The sequence below is a fragment of the Mycteria americana genome, chromosome 13, assembly GCF_035582795.1.
Source record: "Mycteria americana isolate JAX WOST 10 ecotype Jacksonville Zoo and Gardens chromosome 13, USCA_MyAme_1.0, whole genome shotgun sequence".
NCBI lineage: Eukaryota > Metazoa > Chordata > Aves > Ciconiiformes > Ciconiidae > Mycteria > Mycteria americana.
The window spans coordinates 10,712,049-10,727,668 of NC_134377.1; the positions used below are offsets into that span (position 1 = coordinate 10,712,049).

Consider the following 15,620-nt stretch of genomic DNA (forward strand, 5'->3'; position numbering starts at 1 on the left):
CAGAAGAGGAAGAAGAAAACAAAACAAACAAACAAAAAACCAACAAAAAAAGGAGCAATGCAGCAGGTGGTTCCTGGAGGCAAGGGTCCCTCCGGAAAGCTGCCGGCCTCCCATTTTGGGGACGTTCCTCCGCAGAACTACAGCTCCCGGCGTGCCCTGCGCCGCTGAAAGCGCAGCGCGTACAGCGCCCGCCTGCAGAAGCAGACTACATCTCCCGGCACGCACAGCGCCCTAGCCCGGGCGCCGCCATGGCCGGCTGCGGGCAGTGCATGCTGGGAGTTGCGGTCCTCCGGCTCCACAAAGGGGTAAGGGCCCGCCCGCCCGGCGCTTCCTGCTGCGAGCGCCGGCTCCTTCTGCCCTTTGCCCCCTCGGCAGCTTCCCCCCCCGCCCCCCCCAAGCCCCTCCCTTCCTGCTGCAGCTTAAGATGGCGGCTGAGGTGGATTTCGGGGACCGCGAGCTCTTTGAGCAGCTCGAGGAAGAGGACGGGCCCCCGCCACCGCCTCGCCTCAGCTTCGAGGAGGAGGAGGAGAGACCCGAGAAAGCCCTGGAGGAGCTATACGCGCAGCTGCGGGACCGCGAGGAGACTGTGCAGCGGCTCCGGGCGGAGAATATCCTGATGGGAGAGGCAGGGCCTGCTCCGGGGAGGGCGCAGCGGGGGGGGGGGGGAAGGGGGACGCCGCTCCTGCCGCCCGTTCCCTTCCGGGCCAGCCTTGGCGCCTGCCCTCCTGGGCTGGCGGTCGCCTCCGGCTTTTCCCGCCTCCCGGGGACTTCCGTGAGGCTGGGCCCTGTGCCTTTTTGAGGGAAGGGCCCTATCGGTCTCCGCCTGGCAGCCGGGGCCCTGGCGCGTCTTGAAGGACGGTGAGAATTGAGCTTGGCGGGGAGGGGGCAGCCTGCCCCCGGCGGCTCCCCTCCTTGGGCCGATGCGAGCCCGCGTCTCGGTGCGGTGGCTGTTTTTTTACTGGCTTCTGCTTCCGTCACTTAAGAGGAAGGTTTCTCTGAAAACTTTTATCCTCAGAATGTCCAGGTCCGTGCTAGCGTTGCTTCCGTTGGCAAAGGAGGTAGTTGAGTCCTTGAGTGCTGGGATGACTGTTAAAACGCTTGACGCTGGACTCCTTTCGGTCTTTCTAGAGAAAAGAAAGTATGTTCACTTTGAAAATCCATTTTTAACATAGCTAGAAATAATTTTAAACTGTTAAATTGTGACTGGTTCCCTAAAGGGTTTTGGGTTTGATACTGCAGTAGAATGGAATGTGAAATATTTTTTATAGTTAATTTTCTATTTGCAAGTATGTGTGTCTTACTGTTGACTTTTTTGTGATGATTGTAGGTGTTTTTAAAATCAAATACTACAAATCTGACAAATCAACCATAGTGTATGTAATGAATTAAACTATTTGGATTGTCACAGCTAGTCCTCTTTTTCATCTGTATTTGGGTTTGGTTGGGGTTTTTTTTGCATTTTATTGTGTTTCTTCAGCAACATGTGGATTTGTAAATAATCCTCCATGCAGTGAAAAGGAAGGTCTGAAACCCCATTCATTACTCTGTGGCATTCTTGTTAGCTCTTTTCTTGTTTGTTTTGATCCTTTAATTAATTAAGGTGTGGGTCTGTGTCTTCTGAAGAAAGTAATGTTCCTTAACAATAAATTAACATCAAGAACTTAAAAGGAAGCTGAATATTCTGACTCGCCCTAGGTATGTTAATGCTGACTTAAAACACTTTGTATGACCTGTATATGTTTAAAATAGAGTTTGCCTGAGATAGTAGCTGCCTGAGCTGACAAGGTCTGCCAGGTCTGCCACATCTTTTAGAAACCTTGTTTCTATGTCCCTGCTTAGATGCTGGGCTTCTAAAGTGCCATTATTGTTCTTGAAAACGCTTTAATACTAAAGTCTTGATACTAAAGTCTTTTCAAGAACTTAGTTTGTATTGCTGTAACTTTATTTATTTGTGTGTATCTATCTGTTTATGAAACTTACGGGGCCTTTAGGAAAATAGTTTTTTTGTAAAGTTCAGCAGTGAGAACAAGTACATTAAAATGGTTGAATAAGTAAGAGATCTTATAAATAAGATCTTATAACAGTTTACTGCAGTTAGAAGAAGTAGTGTGGTGTTCTGTTTTGTTTTCTACCTCACACCAGGCAACCTGCTTTGCTTGGAAGAGGATGATTTCTGTTTAAGTGAATAGGAACTTCTTAAAAGAACAGAACTTGTATTGGCCAAACCTTTCTCTCTCTGTGGACTACACACTCTTTGGTGTGATAAAACGGATAGGGAATATTTACAGTAACCATTGTCTGTGTCTCTGTTCTATTCTAGTAGAATTTCAGTGGACAACTCCAAATTTGATGGACCTCTGTTACAGATTTTATTTATGAACAATGTAATTTCTAAGTAAGTACTTCCCAAGAAAAGCAATCCTGAGAGGAAATGGGACTCTTTTTTGTCTGTTTGGATATGTTACTGTTTGCTCAAAGAGTGGATATATGTTTTATTCAATAACGTAAACTTGCTAAGCTTGAAGCGGAGAAAGGATAATGAGCAATATGACAGGAGGTCGGTTGCTTTCACTAGCAATATCTGTTTTTATCATGAAATGAAGTGTGACTTCCAGGAACTTGGATTGAGTCTGAATAGCAGTTTGAATTTAATGAGTGTTGTGGGTAAATACAGTAAATTAGATTTTCCCTGCCTTTCACTTGATTTTTTTTGCCACACTAATATAAGGGTGCTCTGTAATAATAGATTGCATTCATGTTGGTGGGGGTTGGGAGGAGGACAGGAGAGAAGTTGACTGCCCCTTTTCTAAGTTCTTAAGTAGTAGTAAATGGTAAATGCGTAAAAAAAAGACATCTGGCATATGTTTCAGTCTTGCTCATGTCTTCATCTCTGTATACTTCTTCACTCCGTTACAGGCAGTATCATCAAGAAATTGAAGATTTTGTTTTTAATTTAGTTCGGAAATATGAAGAGCAGAAGAGAAGTGAACAAGAAAAAGCGCACTTCAATGTTAAGCCACAGGTACTTTAAAACTCAAATTGTTTTTAGGTGCTCCTTCTCTTGCATCTTTCTAGTGGGAATATTGAAATACTACACTGCTAAATAGCTGAATTCTAGATTTTTTTTTTCCTGTTTAATTGCAAATCAAGTAACTATCAAACAAATGTTGTATAACTGTTTGTTCCAAAAAGAGAGGACCAGGACAAAGAAAATATCCTTTCTGCCCATGAAAATGCTTCTTTAAAATTGTTCCTAGTGACATTTGTGTAAAAGCAAAGTAATAAGTTGGTTTAAATAATCGAGAAAAGACGGTAAGGTACAAACTTAACGTATCCTCTTCTGATTGTATGTGGCCCAACTTTGAGTATATACAAGAGGAACACAGATGAACAACAGAATCTGGAAATTTCCACTTTCTTCTCTTAGTTTAGAATTTTGAGTTTTACTTAACATTCACTTTGAATAAAAGGGTGAAATGGCACATTTCTCTCCATCTTTCTCTTAACTTTTGAGATACGAATAAAGATGTTCTTATGCAGCATATTTCTTATCAAAGAAAACATTAGAAATGAGCCGTGTCATACTTTGGACTATGGAAAGCATTATGACTAATGTAGACATCCTCATCCTACTGTTTAACTGATGTTTCATGACAGAATAGAAGCTGTATTCCATGTTCTGTGCCTTTTACATACTTTAGTAATTTAGGAGCTTTTCTTTTTACTATTATTTTAAATTAATTATTTGCATTTTTACTTTTCATGTCAGCCCTCCAGTGTTCTTTTGGAAGAGGACTGTAAAACAGCAAGCTCAAATTCTGTTAAAAAAATTAAAGAAGCTTTTAGTGTAAGTTTTTGACTATATACTCTTCAATGGTAGGTCTGACTCTTCATATTCAATATACACTGCCATTAAAATAAGATCTTGTTAAATTTCATTTTTCAGTGTAATAGCAGTTAAGTTCAGCATGTTTTGGCCACATTGATGGGAAAAATACTTATTTGTATAGGTGTGGGCTTGTATTATTTGTAAATTCTTACAGAGAGGGGGAAAAAAACCTGGAAGTATTTCAAGCAGTGTAAATTTATAGAAATGCTACCAATCTGACCTAAATACTGACACATTTCTGACAATTTTCTGACTTTTTTTCTACAGGTTGTAGGAAGTGTTCTGTATTTTACCAATTTTTGTCTCGATAAACTGGGACAGCCTATATTAAATGAGAATCCACAGCTGACAGAAGGATGGGAAATACCTAAGTATCCTGTTTACTAAAACAAGGGTTTTTTTCCGTTTGTCAAATCCAAAGAATGCCAGTTGGTAAATTGAACTCAAATTTTGTTCAGTAGATTGCACCTTTCTATCAAAACCATATCAGTTGTTACAGATTAAAAGTTTTAATGAGTAATTAATGGCTTTTCTACTCAAAACATAAAAGTGTTTTGATATGATTGGCTTGCTGAATTTTAGAAGACTTATGCTTGGGAAGAGTGAATGCCTTATCCCCTTAAATACATCTTGTAACTTTAGGAATTTCCTGGGCCAGTCTGCAATCAGGTTTGGAATGACAGCTCATTCCAGATATGAGTAAGTGTCCTCCCTCTATAAAATCTGCTCTTTGGGAGAAGAAAAGGGCTTGGCAAACTCAAATATGCTGTAAGGTGTTATTTTCCAAATGTGGGAGCCAGAGGGAAAGTCTTTTAATAAAATGTAATTATGCAATGCTCATAACTTGCATCCATTTTAAAGTTGGTTCTTTATTAAAGCCAGTATTTGAAAGGTGGGATTGAGGGAAATGTTGGAAGAAGTGTTTTTTAATATTGTAGTCTTCCATAACAAAAAGAAATTGGGCAAGAAATTTCTCCATTTTTCTCAAGTAATCTCATCTCCCCAGTTTTCCAGTATTGCTTCTGCCCCAGAAAGAGTTGGGACAAGAACCAGTTTCACAGTTCATTTCTGCAATATCTAGTTATCAATCTTGTAATAAAGGTCATTTCCTAGTGTTAAAAAATTATTCATATCTGCACGAAAATTGCAAGTTTATAAGCTGGCTAACCTGGGTTTCCTTGTGCCTGCCTTTGACTGCATATGCACTGTGCTGTAATTTTACATTTGGAAAGCTGTCTCTGTTATAGTGCATCAAGTCAATCCTATTCTCCAAATGATATTGGTACTATCTCCAAGCCGCCAGATGAAGGAATTAGATGTCTAACGGGAATTTCTCCTAAAATGCGAAGTTAAGCGTGGCTGAACTTTCATGCCTGCCAGCTTAGCTTTGATATTGTTCTTTAAATGTACTTATTGCATCTTTCTTTAGAGATCCCGTAGATGACAGTAAGCCTAAAATAGCACTTACTTCTGAGTGAAATGGTCTATCAGATACCGTGCTTCTAAATGACTGAAGTACTGCACTCAATTAACACGTCAGTTCAACTAGTATCTGGCATCTGCTTTTCTTTTTAAAAGCAACTGTTAGATTCTGGAAACTGGTGTGCTTCTGAACTCTACCGAACCTCTTAGTCTTTACCATGCCGGTTTGCTTGCGGCCTGCTTGTCTTCTCATCAGTTTTTTAGACACATGGGCAGAGCAGCTGACACATGGCGGTCCAAAAGCAAACATGAGTAGTGTGATACGACCTGTCTCCACCTACTTCAGAAGTGAGTTATATTTTTGAAACTCTACCAAAACATATTATTAAGATTGCTGTGAAGCGTATCAGAATTATTAGCTTGAAACTTCTGCCTATAAACAAGAGGGTTGTAGTTTTAGCAAGTGCTGAGAGAACAAAATTGGTTATTGGATAGACATTGCGTAGGAGGAAACAATGTAAGCTCACCTTAGCAAATAGTTTATAGTATATATAGTTTTATAGTTTATACTATAGACTTCATATCAAGGACCCATCTGTAACTTAATCTGGAAGAGTCAGTATTCTGTTCAAAGCACTATTAGGTTTTCACTGATACTTTAAACAAGATTGAAATTTTGCTTCATCCAGTAGCAGTTCCTTATTGAAATCTAAAGATATCAGCAAGTTTTCAGCCAGATTCTCTCCCTAGATGGACAAGAAATACAAGTAAAACCAAAAAGGTTTGTATTATTCTTAAATATAAAGTTTTGAGCTGAAAAGTTCAAATGTACACTGTGATTATTCCCCAGTATACTAAACCCTTGAAAATACTTGAGCAATGAGTTTAAATTAAGTAAACCCGTGCTGAGCTTTGCAGTCAGCGCGTCTCTTGGTTATTGACTTTCTTTAGGAAGGGCCTAAAATCAATGTGTAAAAACTTTCTGAAGTTTATGCTCAGTTCTTCTGTTGCTTGCCTTTTTAGTGATTGCTTTGTCATCCTTGTACTGGTGTACTGTCATCATTCTTACTGTTTTGTAGAACAACTCCTGTCTGACTTATTTTATAGGCTTTTAAGACTGACTGATCTTAAGAGTATGAAGACCAGGCAAGCTTTTAGTGGGAATTTCAAAGATAAAGAGACATGCTGAGTTAAACTCTGGTTTGATTAGAAATACCACCATCTGAATGGAAAGCAGATTGAAGGGTTGTGCTCGTGATATGGGATGGTGATAAAATATCCACCATATTGCGATGGTGGATATTTTATCCACCATTCCATCCACCACTATTTTATCACTGCGGTGATAAAATTGGATCACTGCAGAAGGTTTCTGTTTGAATACTATGTAAAGGTGAAGCAGGAGACGTGCTTCACTTTATCTAATTAGAGGCTTCAAGAGCTTGGAATGTGTGCGTGTGTGGGGGCTACCCTGGACACTTATTCTTGTGTCACCCTTTTGTCTCCACTTCTGGTTCCCATCCTGATTTGGTAAAAACGAATGTTCAGAAATTCTCTAAGATCTTGTAAGAGATTGGGATTTTCCTCCCTATAACGTTGAAAATGTTTGCTGCCATGGTATGAATTTACAAGGAAAATTAAACCTGAAGCCAGATGCAGTTCCGTTCCAGGTTTTCAGTGCACAATTTCACAATATGCGTAACTTGTTCAAACTGTGGATCAGGACTTTCCAAAGAAGTAGTCGTGCTCTCCTGTATTGTAAAAAGGATCAGACCTCTGATGATACAAGCATAAAAAGACAAATAGAGGTATTAATGTACTACAGGCATATTAAATTGAGGGTTCCTTATCTGTACTCTAGAGCTACAAGTATTGTTTTAACATATTCAGTTTCCTTCCTCTGGACGTGGCATAAGCTTTAGTATGTAGGTTTTGTTTTCCTTTATTGGCACTATCTAAGCAAATGTTTACATACTTAATCGGAAATCTTTCAGTGAATGCTCTTCTATCTGCAGCGTGATACAAGGAAAAGCTTTTCCACCTTTAGGACAGTAAACTAGTGGATCAGGTTGCCTAGAGAGGTTATGCAGTCTCCATCCTGAGAGATTTTCAAGACCCAGCTGGATAAAGCCCTGAGCAAAACCTGGTCTGATCTCATAGCTGACCCAGCTTTGATTAACGGACTGGATTAGAGATCTCCTGAGATCCAGCCTGAATTATTCTATGGCTATTCTATTCCCTCTTAAAGGGATAGGTCTCTATTATATGGGATGTAAAAGCTCCATTTCTGCCTGGAAGTACTATTTTTCCACTGTGATTTTAGTTCTTCTCTTTCTTTCTTTCCTCTCCACATGCTGTCATGTTCCCCCCCCCCCCGCCCCAATGCTGTGCCTGTTTTTCTCATTTCTTGTGTTCTCCTTAGGACTGTGAAATAAACAATATTCTGTTACTCTATTTTGAAGATTGATATTAAGCAGTCAACTTAAGAGAAGCAAAGACGGCATATGAAATCAGGAAGCGATGCATACATTTTTTTTCTTTCTAAGTCTAAAACTAAAAATCTAACAACATTTAAAATAATTAAGTGTATTTAACATTGCAAAATGATTTTCAGGCTTAATTTCTTGTGCATTCTTTAAGCAGGCCAAAACCGCATTGTTTCAATTGTGGTTCTGAAGACCATCAAATGAAAGACTGTCCAAAGGTAAAGTCTACATCAGTATTCAAAAGACTGCTGCTCTCCAAGAAATGTTTCAGTGTAACTGCACCGTTTAAAAGAAAATAAGTAGATGCATTGGGGTCAGGATGTACTATATTGTTCATTTTTATAAATTCTAACATACTAAATGAGAATGTAAATTAATTTTGTAGCATAATGGTTTGAATGTCTCCTTTAATTTACGGAGGGATGTTTTTCAGTTTGAACAGTCTTTCTTCCTGTTTTAGAGTTCCGCTAGATCCGATGCAAATACTCTTGGTTTTTTGCTATGTAGTTTTCATTACAACTGTAGTTCTATCACGTGGCCATGTGATAAATGATTAAGCATCCTGAGGGCAAGGAGTACCAGTTTTATGTTGGGTGAAGGAGTGCATAAATTGTGAATTGTCCAAATCTAAACTTCCCAATTGTATTATCTTTAAGCCACGAAATGCAGCTCGTATAAGTGAGAAGAGAAAGGAGTTTATGGAAGCTTGTGGTGAAGCGAGCAATCAGAATTTTCAGCAGCGTTACCATGCAGAAGAAGTAGAAGAGAGGTTTGGAAAATTTAAACCAGGAGTAATTAGGTATCTCTTTTCCTTCCATTAGCTGTTGCACTGCTTTTCTGGAATACCTTTTCTACCTTTGGAGTGCCAGATGTTACTTTCCAGAGTTCTATAAGTCCATCTGCTACTCTTAACTATGGGTGTATTGTGTCCAAATTTGTTTGCTAAACAAAATTTTGTTTAATAAATTGCACAGATATTTTTCAAATGAAAACTCATTGCTAGCTTAATAGTCCTACCCTTTCCCACGGCACTTTCCCTAATACAGGAAGACAAATTTTACTTTTTGGCTACTCAAATTGCAAATATATTATGTTCTTAATAAACTAAAAATGCATGCAAGATTCTGAAAATTTTGACCTTTGAGTGTCCATTCCTCTCTTTTTCTCTCTATTCAAAATGTTTTAAAGAATTATAATATGGCTGTAGCAGTCTCCAAAAAAATCATCAGTAAATTTAGTGTTGCATTAAGTTCCATCCTTCCTGTTGTGATAGCTACAGTTAAGGCCATTAACAAGTTGAGTAAGTTGTTCCTGGCATAGAGTTAATTCTCATAAAATGTTTAAGCGTATGTACACTTGTATGGAGAAGTGAAAGTGTTAAAATTTATCTTTAACATCAGAGCTGGATTTTACCTAAAATTGTTTTATCTGGGATTGACAGGCAGCATACTTTGAGATAAAACTAAGTTATTTTAACTTGATAGTTTAAAATTCAACAACATGTTCATAACTTCCTTTTGTCAAAACTGAAGTATGGATTTTACTGGAGGACTCTTTGTTTTCTGTTTTGTTTTCTTAACTTAGTGGGGAACTTCAAGATGCACTTGGTGTCACAGATAAGAGTCTTCCTCCATTTATATATCGTATGCGTCAGCTGGGTTATCCTCCGGGTTGGCTCAAGGAGGCTGAAATGGAGCACTCGGGACTTGCGCTTTATGATGGAAAAGGTAAGGAATGTGCTGCGGGAATGCAGTTTTCAGGATGCAGGCTATTTACTGGCTGTGCTCTATTCAGGAGACAATAAAGTACCTAGGTTGTAAACCTTCATCTTCCTCATGGAAGAGTGAGAAAGTTGTAAATCAAGTTTTCTTTTCTAAAGTCATGTAAAAATACTCCCCTTTCAACTAGCTATGCTGTGACAGTGAAACAACTTTTGTAATGATTGGTTTGCATAGATGAAGATTCTTTGTCAATGTGATTTCACTCTAATCAACCCTTGATATTAGAACATGGGGTTCCTGTGGAACTGTGCAAGACTTGCAAATAGCCTATTGTCAAATTTCCTTTTCCTTTTTTTAATAAGCTTCTCTTTTCTTACGTTTTATGAAAGAAACCATAATACTTTCTAAAGTTCAATAACTTCAGAGTAAGAAGGCCACCGGCAAGCAAAGAATACATTTCTTGAAATCCAACTTACCAAGTAATTTACCAGTTTTTTACTAATGACCAACATTTATGCTGCCTCTCAGAGAACAGTCTTGATGCCAAATTCTGAGGCTAGTAATGGTACATAATTGTATTATTATTAATACCCAGTTACGTTTCTGGGGAAGCTTCATGCATGTATCTGAGAGATTTGGTCTCTGTTATTGCCTTTGTGGATTCAAAGCCTTCTATCAATACTTATATTCCAAAAACGAAAACCCTGTTCTTAAATCCTGTGGATTTTTTTTAGTAACGTTCTTAATTAGCATCAATAACAATTACATTTTGTTATAGACGATGGTGGAACAGAAGATGAAGGATCTCGTCAACCAAAACGCATCACTTACGATGTCTCTAAGTTGATAAACTATCCAGGCTTTAATATATCCACTCCAAGTGGGATCCCAGATGTAAGTGGCTGTCCTTTGCCTTCTAAACAACATGCTGAGTAACATTAATTGCTTTTAGCCAAGTTTAATGTTTTGTATTCTGCATCTGACAATTTTCTTTCAACAGGCTCTTATTTTTAAGCACCTGTTTTGGGGGCTGTTGAGGTAATTGACATGACATCCATCTAATCTGGTACCTGTCACAACTCTTGTGGGTAGGGTCTGACAGTGCTTCTGTGGTGATTATTTCCATTATGAGACCAACAGGAGCCTAGAAGATAGTTTGAGATTTTTTTAAATTTTTTAAATTTTTTTTAAAACACAAAACTTCACACACAAATGACTTCCACACATCCAAATTTTCTGAATGTTCTTGGAATATGAAAATTACTGTGGGTGTTATCCTAAATATAATTTCAACTACAGAAAACTATATCAGACCAATGCACAATCTCTGGGAAGCTTTGTAACAGCTAAACAAAACAAGTCATATCTGAAGACCCATGTAGTGGGTGCCCTCTTAAGCATAGAGCGCACAAGGAATCTCCTGTGGCGGCTGCTGCTGAACTTCTATTTTCAAAAGCATTTTAACCTGCTGTTAGTAGTAAACTTCATCACTGATGTTAATGCCCGTATATTAAAAAGAAGTACTTGTACGTTTTCTTTTGCAGCTTTACGTTTGCCCATTTAGTGGCCTCCAAATGTGTTTTTTCATTCAGTATTCTTAACCGACATTCTGTCCTCAAGTTTTTTTCAGTTTTCACTAAAAATTAACAGTTTTTCAAAGTAAGCCTTTTTCGTCTGAACAGTTATTTCAAGGGGAAGTTCATAGTTGTGTTACAACTGTTGAAGAGTAGTTACTATGAAATGGTTAACGACATTTTGTAAAGGTGATGATTTTTAATTATTATTCCTACTACCCAGTCACAGTGTATTGCATCAGTTGTTTGTGTTCACAGGTGAGAGTATTTTGGTTTGCCAGAAGTTTCTACTAAAGATCTATTTACTCTGATAAGTGAGGCTTTTAATGAGAACTTGAATTAATCTTGGCTTGTAAATCTCAGTGTTTCTCTGTCATGTTATTAGCCAACCATATGCAATGTTATTTCTCTCTTTTTTTTTTTTTTTTCTGTAGGAATGGCAGATATTTGGTTCCATCCCCATGCAGCCATCTCAACAGAAGGATGTTTTTGCTAACTACCTTTCTAGTTTTCATGCGGTGAATATCTCTCTCTTTTTTTTTTTTTTTTTTTCCAAAAAACAAAGTTGTCTTGTAGTTTAGTGTAGCCAGTGATGATCTCTTGTTTATATCTTCTTTTTTGCATGAGGGGATAGACTTTCTTATTGACACTGCCAGGTGTGAAATGCTGATGCTTGGCTTATCTGTTCTAACAAAAAGAACCTTCATGTTTAGAAAAAAATCCATTATTTCAATTAATATAAGCCGATGCTAATTGTGCAGTATTTTATAAACAGTTGTGAAAAAAGGTTGTCATAAACTTTTAAAGCCTAGAAATGGCCTTAGTTCCAGACTTCCCTAATAAGTGAAAAGCTTACTTGCCATAGTCATGATTTACAGTAATGTTATTATAGTGACTTGAGAAAACACATGGTAGTCCTGTCCTGTATCATTCTCAGGTCTTCTCTAATGTGACTAGCCTAGTGTTACCTACTGCAGAATACTTCCAGTTAAGGATGGAGGATGTATACTGTGCTCTCAGTCCCAAAGTGTAATGCTATATGGAATTAAATGGTAAATTCTAAGCCTGCCAGGAAGGGACGTGCAATACTTGCATTGTGATGGTCTCATCAGATCTACGTGTCCAGGTGGAAACTTGGTTGTAATCCTGTGTTAGGACTGCAGACAGTCTTTTGCCACTTAAACAAGATTACAGTTCTGTTCAGTTGCATTAAATCTCTCAAACTTCAATGTCTAGTTTACACAGTGGGTCACCAAATGATTGTATAGTTATGAAATTATGAGGAGCGGCTTAGCGGCTTAGCTCTTATGAGGAGTGGCTGAGGGAGCTGGGACTGTTTAGCCTGGAGAAAAGGAGGCTGAGGGGAGACCTTATCGCTCTCTTCAACTACCTGAAAGGAGGTTGGAGAGAGGTGGGGGTCGGTCTCTTCTCCCAGGTAACAAGTGATAGGACAAGAGGAAATGGCCTCAAGTTGCGCCAGGGGAGGTTTAGACTGGATATTAGGAAATTTTTCTTCACCGAGAGGGTTATCAAGCATTGGAACAGGCTGCCCAGGGAAGTGGTTGAGTCGCCATCCCTGGAGGTATTTAAAGGACGTTTGGATGAGGTACTTAGAGACATGGTGTAGTGGTGGTTTTGGCAGTGTTAGGTTTATAGTTGGAGTCGATGATCTTAAAGGTCTTTTCCAACCTATATGATTCTGTGATTCTGTGAAATTGCTTTAAATATGTTCTTATAGCTGGAAATGTTACCTTGTACAATTTAATACTAATTTCTTTTGTTTTCCTGGATAATTTCTCTTCAGCCAAGTCCAAAATCTAGCAATAAAAGGGCTGCATCTCAGTCAGGCTCTTATCATTCAAAACGACCAAAAGAAGACAATTTGGAGGTACCACCAGCTGACATGGACCTAGATTCTGGTATAGTTATTCTGCAATTTTTTTCCTAGTTTCAATCTTATTTTCAAAATAACTTGCTCTGAATTGAAATGTCAGTGTTCATAAAGAGAAACCAATGTGTGAGTATTCGTTATGGTGGTAATTAATGTAATTACTAACATATGCTAGCAGTGTCCTACTATAGTTGCATTTGGGTCTCTCTACAATAAGCATTCTCTGTTGCTGTGATTGTCATATCTTCCAATACCAAGCAGGAGGTTTCAGGTGTGCTCAGAGCAATCAGAATGTTAGGTTACAAATTCCAATCTCTTTACTTCAGGTGTATCCTAAAGAAACTTCTGTCATGAAGACCTCCAAATCCTTAAATATTTGGATGAAATAATGTAGGAAGTTACAAGCTCACAACTTCTTAAAAATGAGTCAAACTTACAGGAGGACTTACAGTGTTGTTTAAATGTTAGAATAGCTGGAGAAACTTCTGGCTTTCCTTTTGGATTTCCTATGAGGAAATCCTTCAGTGTGTCTCAGTGCGGAGTAAGTTTGTTCTCAATACATTCAAGAGGATTTTATCTTTTTTTTTTTTTTCCTTGAATGGCTAGCAGAGTTAAAATCCCCCAAAACATAGTTTCAGTGGATATTAAAACCTTCAAGAAGTTTGTTCTATCTCAGCTGAAAACCAAGGATGAGAAGACATAAGTCTGCTAGTTAATCAGAGCATTGGCACTTTGAATCTTGTCCTAGTCAGATTTCAGATTCTAATAGATGTCTTTCAATCTGTTTCTAGATCTGGAAGTGTCACAAAGATCTCAAACTCATAACAGTTTTCAGTTCCAACCTCCGCTGCCACCTGGACGTCCATCGATGTCAACTCCTCCTCCTTTACCACGAGGAACACCGCCACTAAATCTTACATCAACTCAGCCTTCAACACCCACCCGCCCTCCTCTTCCTAGGACTACTCCACCTTTGAATCCTTCCAGTGATACTCCTCAGCCAAAAATAGTGGACTCAATCATGGATGAGGATACTCTGACCTTGGAAGAGCTAGAGGAACAGCAGCGATTAATCTGGGCAGCACTAGAGCAGGCAGAAAGCACAAACAGTGACTCTGATATTCCTGTTGATACACCTTTAACTGGAAATTCTGTTGCATCATCACCATCTAGGAACGAAGTAGATCTTGTTGCAGAAGTAAGATCATCTGATAAGGTGATTACAGTGGAAACTAGGTTTTCAGACATCAGTGAACAGATACCAGAAAATGAACGTTCTATAACTAGTCCTAATCCAGGAGATAGCTTTCTTAACTTAAAGGAAAATCCTGATAATACAGATTCTGAAGGCTTGCTGGATAACACAATGCCTGCTCCCAACCATGAAGTTAACAACAGAGAAAATACAGGTGGTAATAAAGTGGTCACAAGCATTGAATCATCTGCAAAAAACTCCAGTCTTGTTCCTGATATGAGCAAGTTTGCTGCAGGCATAACACCATTTGAATTTGAAAATATGGCAGAATCAACAGGTGTTTATCTACGAATAAGAAGCGTGTTAAAAAATTCCCCAAGAAACCAGCAAAAGAAAAAGACTTCATCTTAACTGGTCTTCCTTTGTTTCATTATGTCCAAATCCCTGCTTCCTTCTCTCTCCTCCTCCAGTTTTACAAACTCGGACAGCCTTCTTCATCCTTTTGTGGGAAGGAGAAAATCTTGACAAATACAGCTCTGCCCCGTTCTTCCTCGGGCCTGAAGTCAGTGCAGGGTTTCCGTATTGACCAGGACCACCAGTGTGGCCAGAAAATATAGAAGAATTTTCGCAAATTGCATCCTTCCACTAAGGAATAACAGGACTGTTGATTTGTTAAGAGCGATTTACTTGCCAATACATGAAACTCTAAAAAGAGGAGTTTGTGTTTTGCTGTTCATTACTTTGGCTAAGATTTATATTGTCCTTGAGTTTCAGGTGGATTGGTGATTTTTTTAATATCTGTCCTTTGTACAATAATCTATACTTTATACATTTTGCTAATTATCCTGTAGCTAAGTTTAATATATTCAGAATGTTTTTAAAAAGGTCTAACATTAAGATTTCCCACATCAAAAACCTGGCAATTGGATGAAAATAATCAGGGATTACCAGCATTATCTTCACCATTTCAAATATTTTTATAAATTATTTATGTGGGTCAGTTTTAATTACCACTGTATCTTTTGTAACATCATCCTTCATGTAAACTTGCTGTACATACATGTTCATCGTTGTGTACAGAGGTTTAATAAATGAGCTTTTATATAAAGATTTTTTTTTGAGTCCTAAACCATCAAGCTTTTTTTTTTAAAGATTTTTTTTAAATTAGCTGCTGAAGATAATTAGAAAAACAAGCTTGATTAAAATGAGGATGAATAAAGTTAACTGTTTTAGGAAGGGTCACCATTATTGGGTTCAGCTTTTCATAATCAAGAAGCTGTTAAAATTATTTTAGCTACTTAAATAGAACCTCGCCATACCATTCGATTTTCATAATCCAAAGAATTTCCCACTTCTGAAAGCTTAAAAGTGTTATAATTCTGCTTTTTTTTCAGATTTAATTTTCAAATATAACACTTTCTTTCCCTTCTTTTAGTTGTCTT

At 38.3% G+C, this 15,620-nt stretch overlaps 1 protein-coding gene across 8 annotated transcripts; it reads left to right on the plus strand.

Moving 5' to 3' along the window:
- The first annotated feature begins 260 nt into the window (after window positions 1–260).
- ZCCHC8 (zinc finger CCHC-type containing 8) lies at window positions 261–15,302 on the plus strand. Of its 8 annotated transcripts, none has more exons than XM_075516522.1 (14): window positions 261–608; window positions 1,653–1,695; window positions 2,324–2,395; window positions 2,917–3,022; window positions 3,770–3,847; window positions 4,157–4,260; window positions 6,027–6,092; window positions 7,952–8,015; window positions 8,454–8,596; window positions 9,382–9,524; window positions 10,297–10,412; window positions 11,527–11,610; window positions 12,897–13,011; window positions 13,775–15,302. In XM_075516522.1, the coding sequence occupies exons 1-14, from the start codon at window positions 425–427 to the stop codon at window positions 14,587–14,589; spliced, it is 2,133 nt and encodes a 710-aa protein (XP_075372637.1). In that variant the 5' UTR covers window positions 261–424; the 3' UTR covers window positions 14,590–15,302. The 8 variants fall into 8 exon arrangements, with proteins under 8 accessions (XP_075372637.1, XP_075372635.1, XP_075372636.1 ...); XM_075516520.1 differs by having other exon boundaries at window positions 264–608; window positions 2,321–2,395; XM_075516521.1 differs by having other exon boundaries at window positions 266–608; window positions 2,321–2,395; window positions 7,955–8,015.
- Window positions 15,303–15,620: the final 318 nt, after the last annotated feature.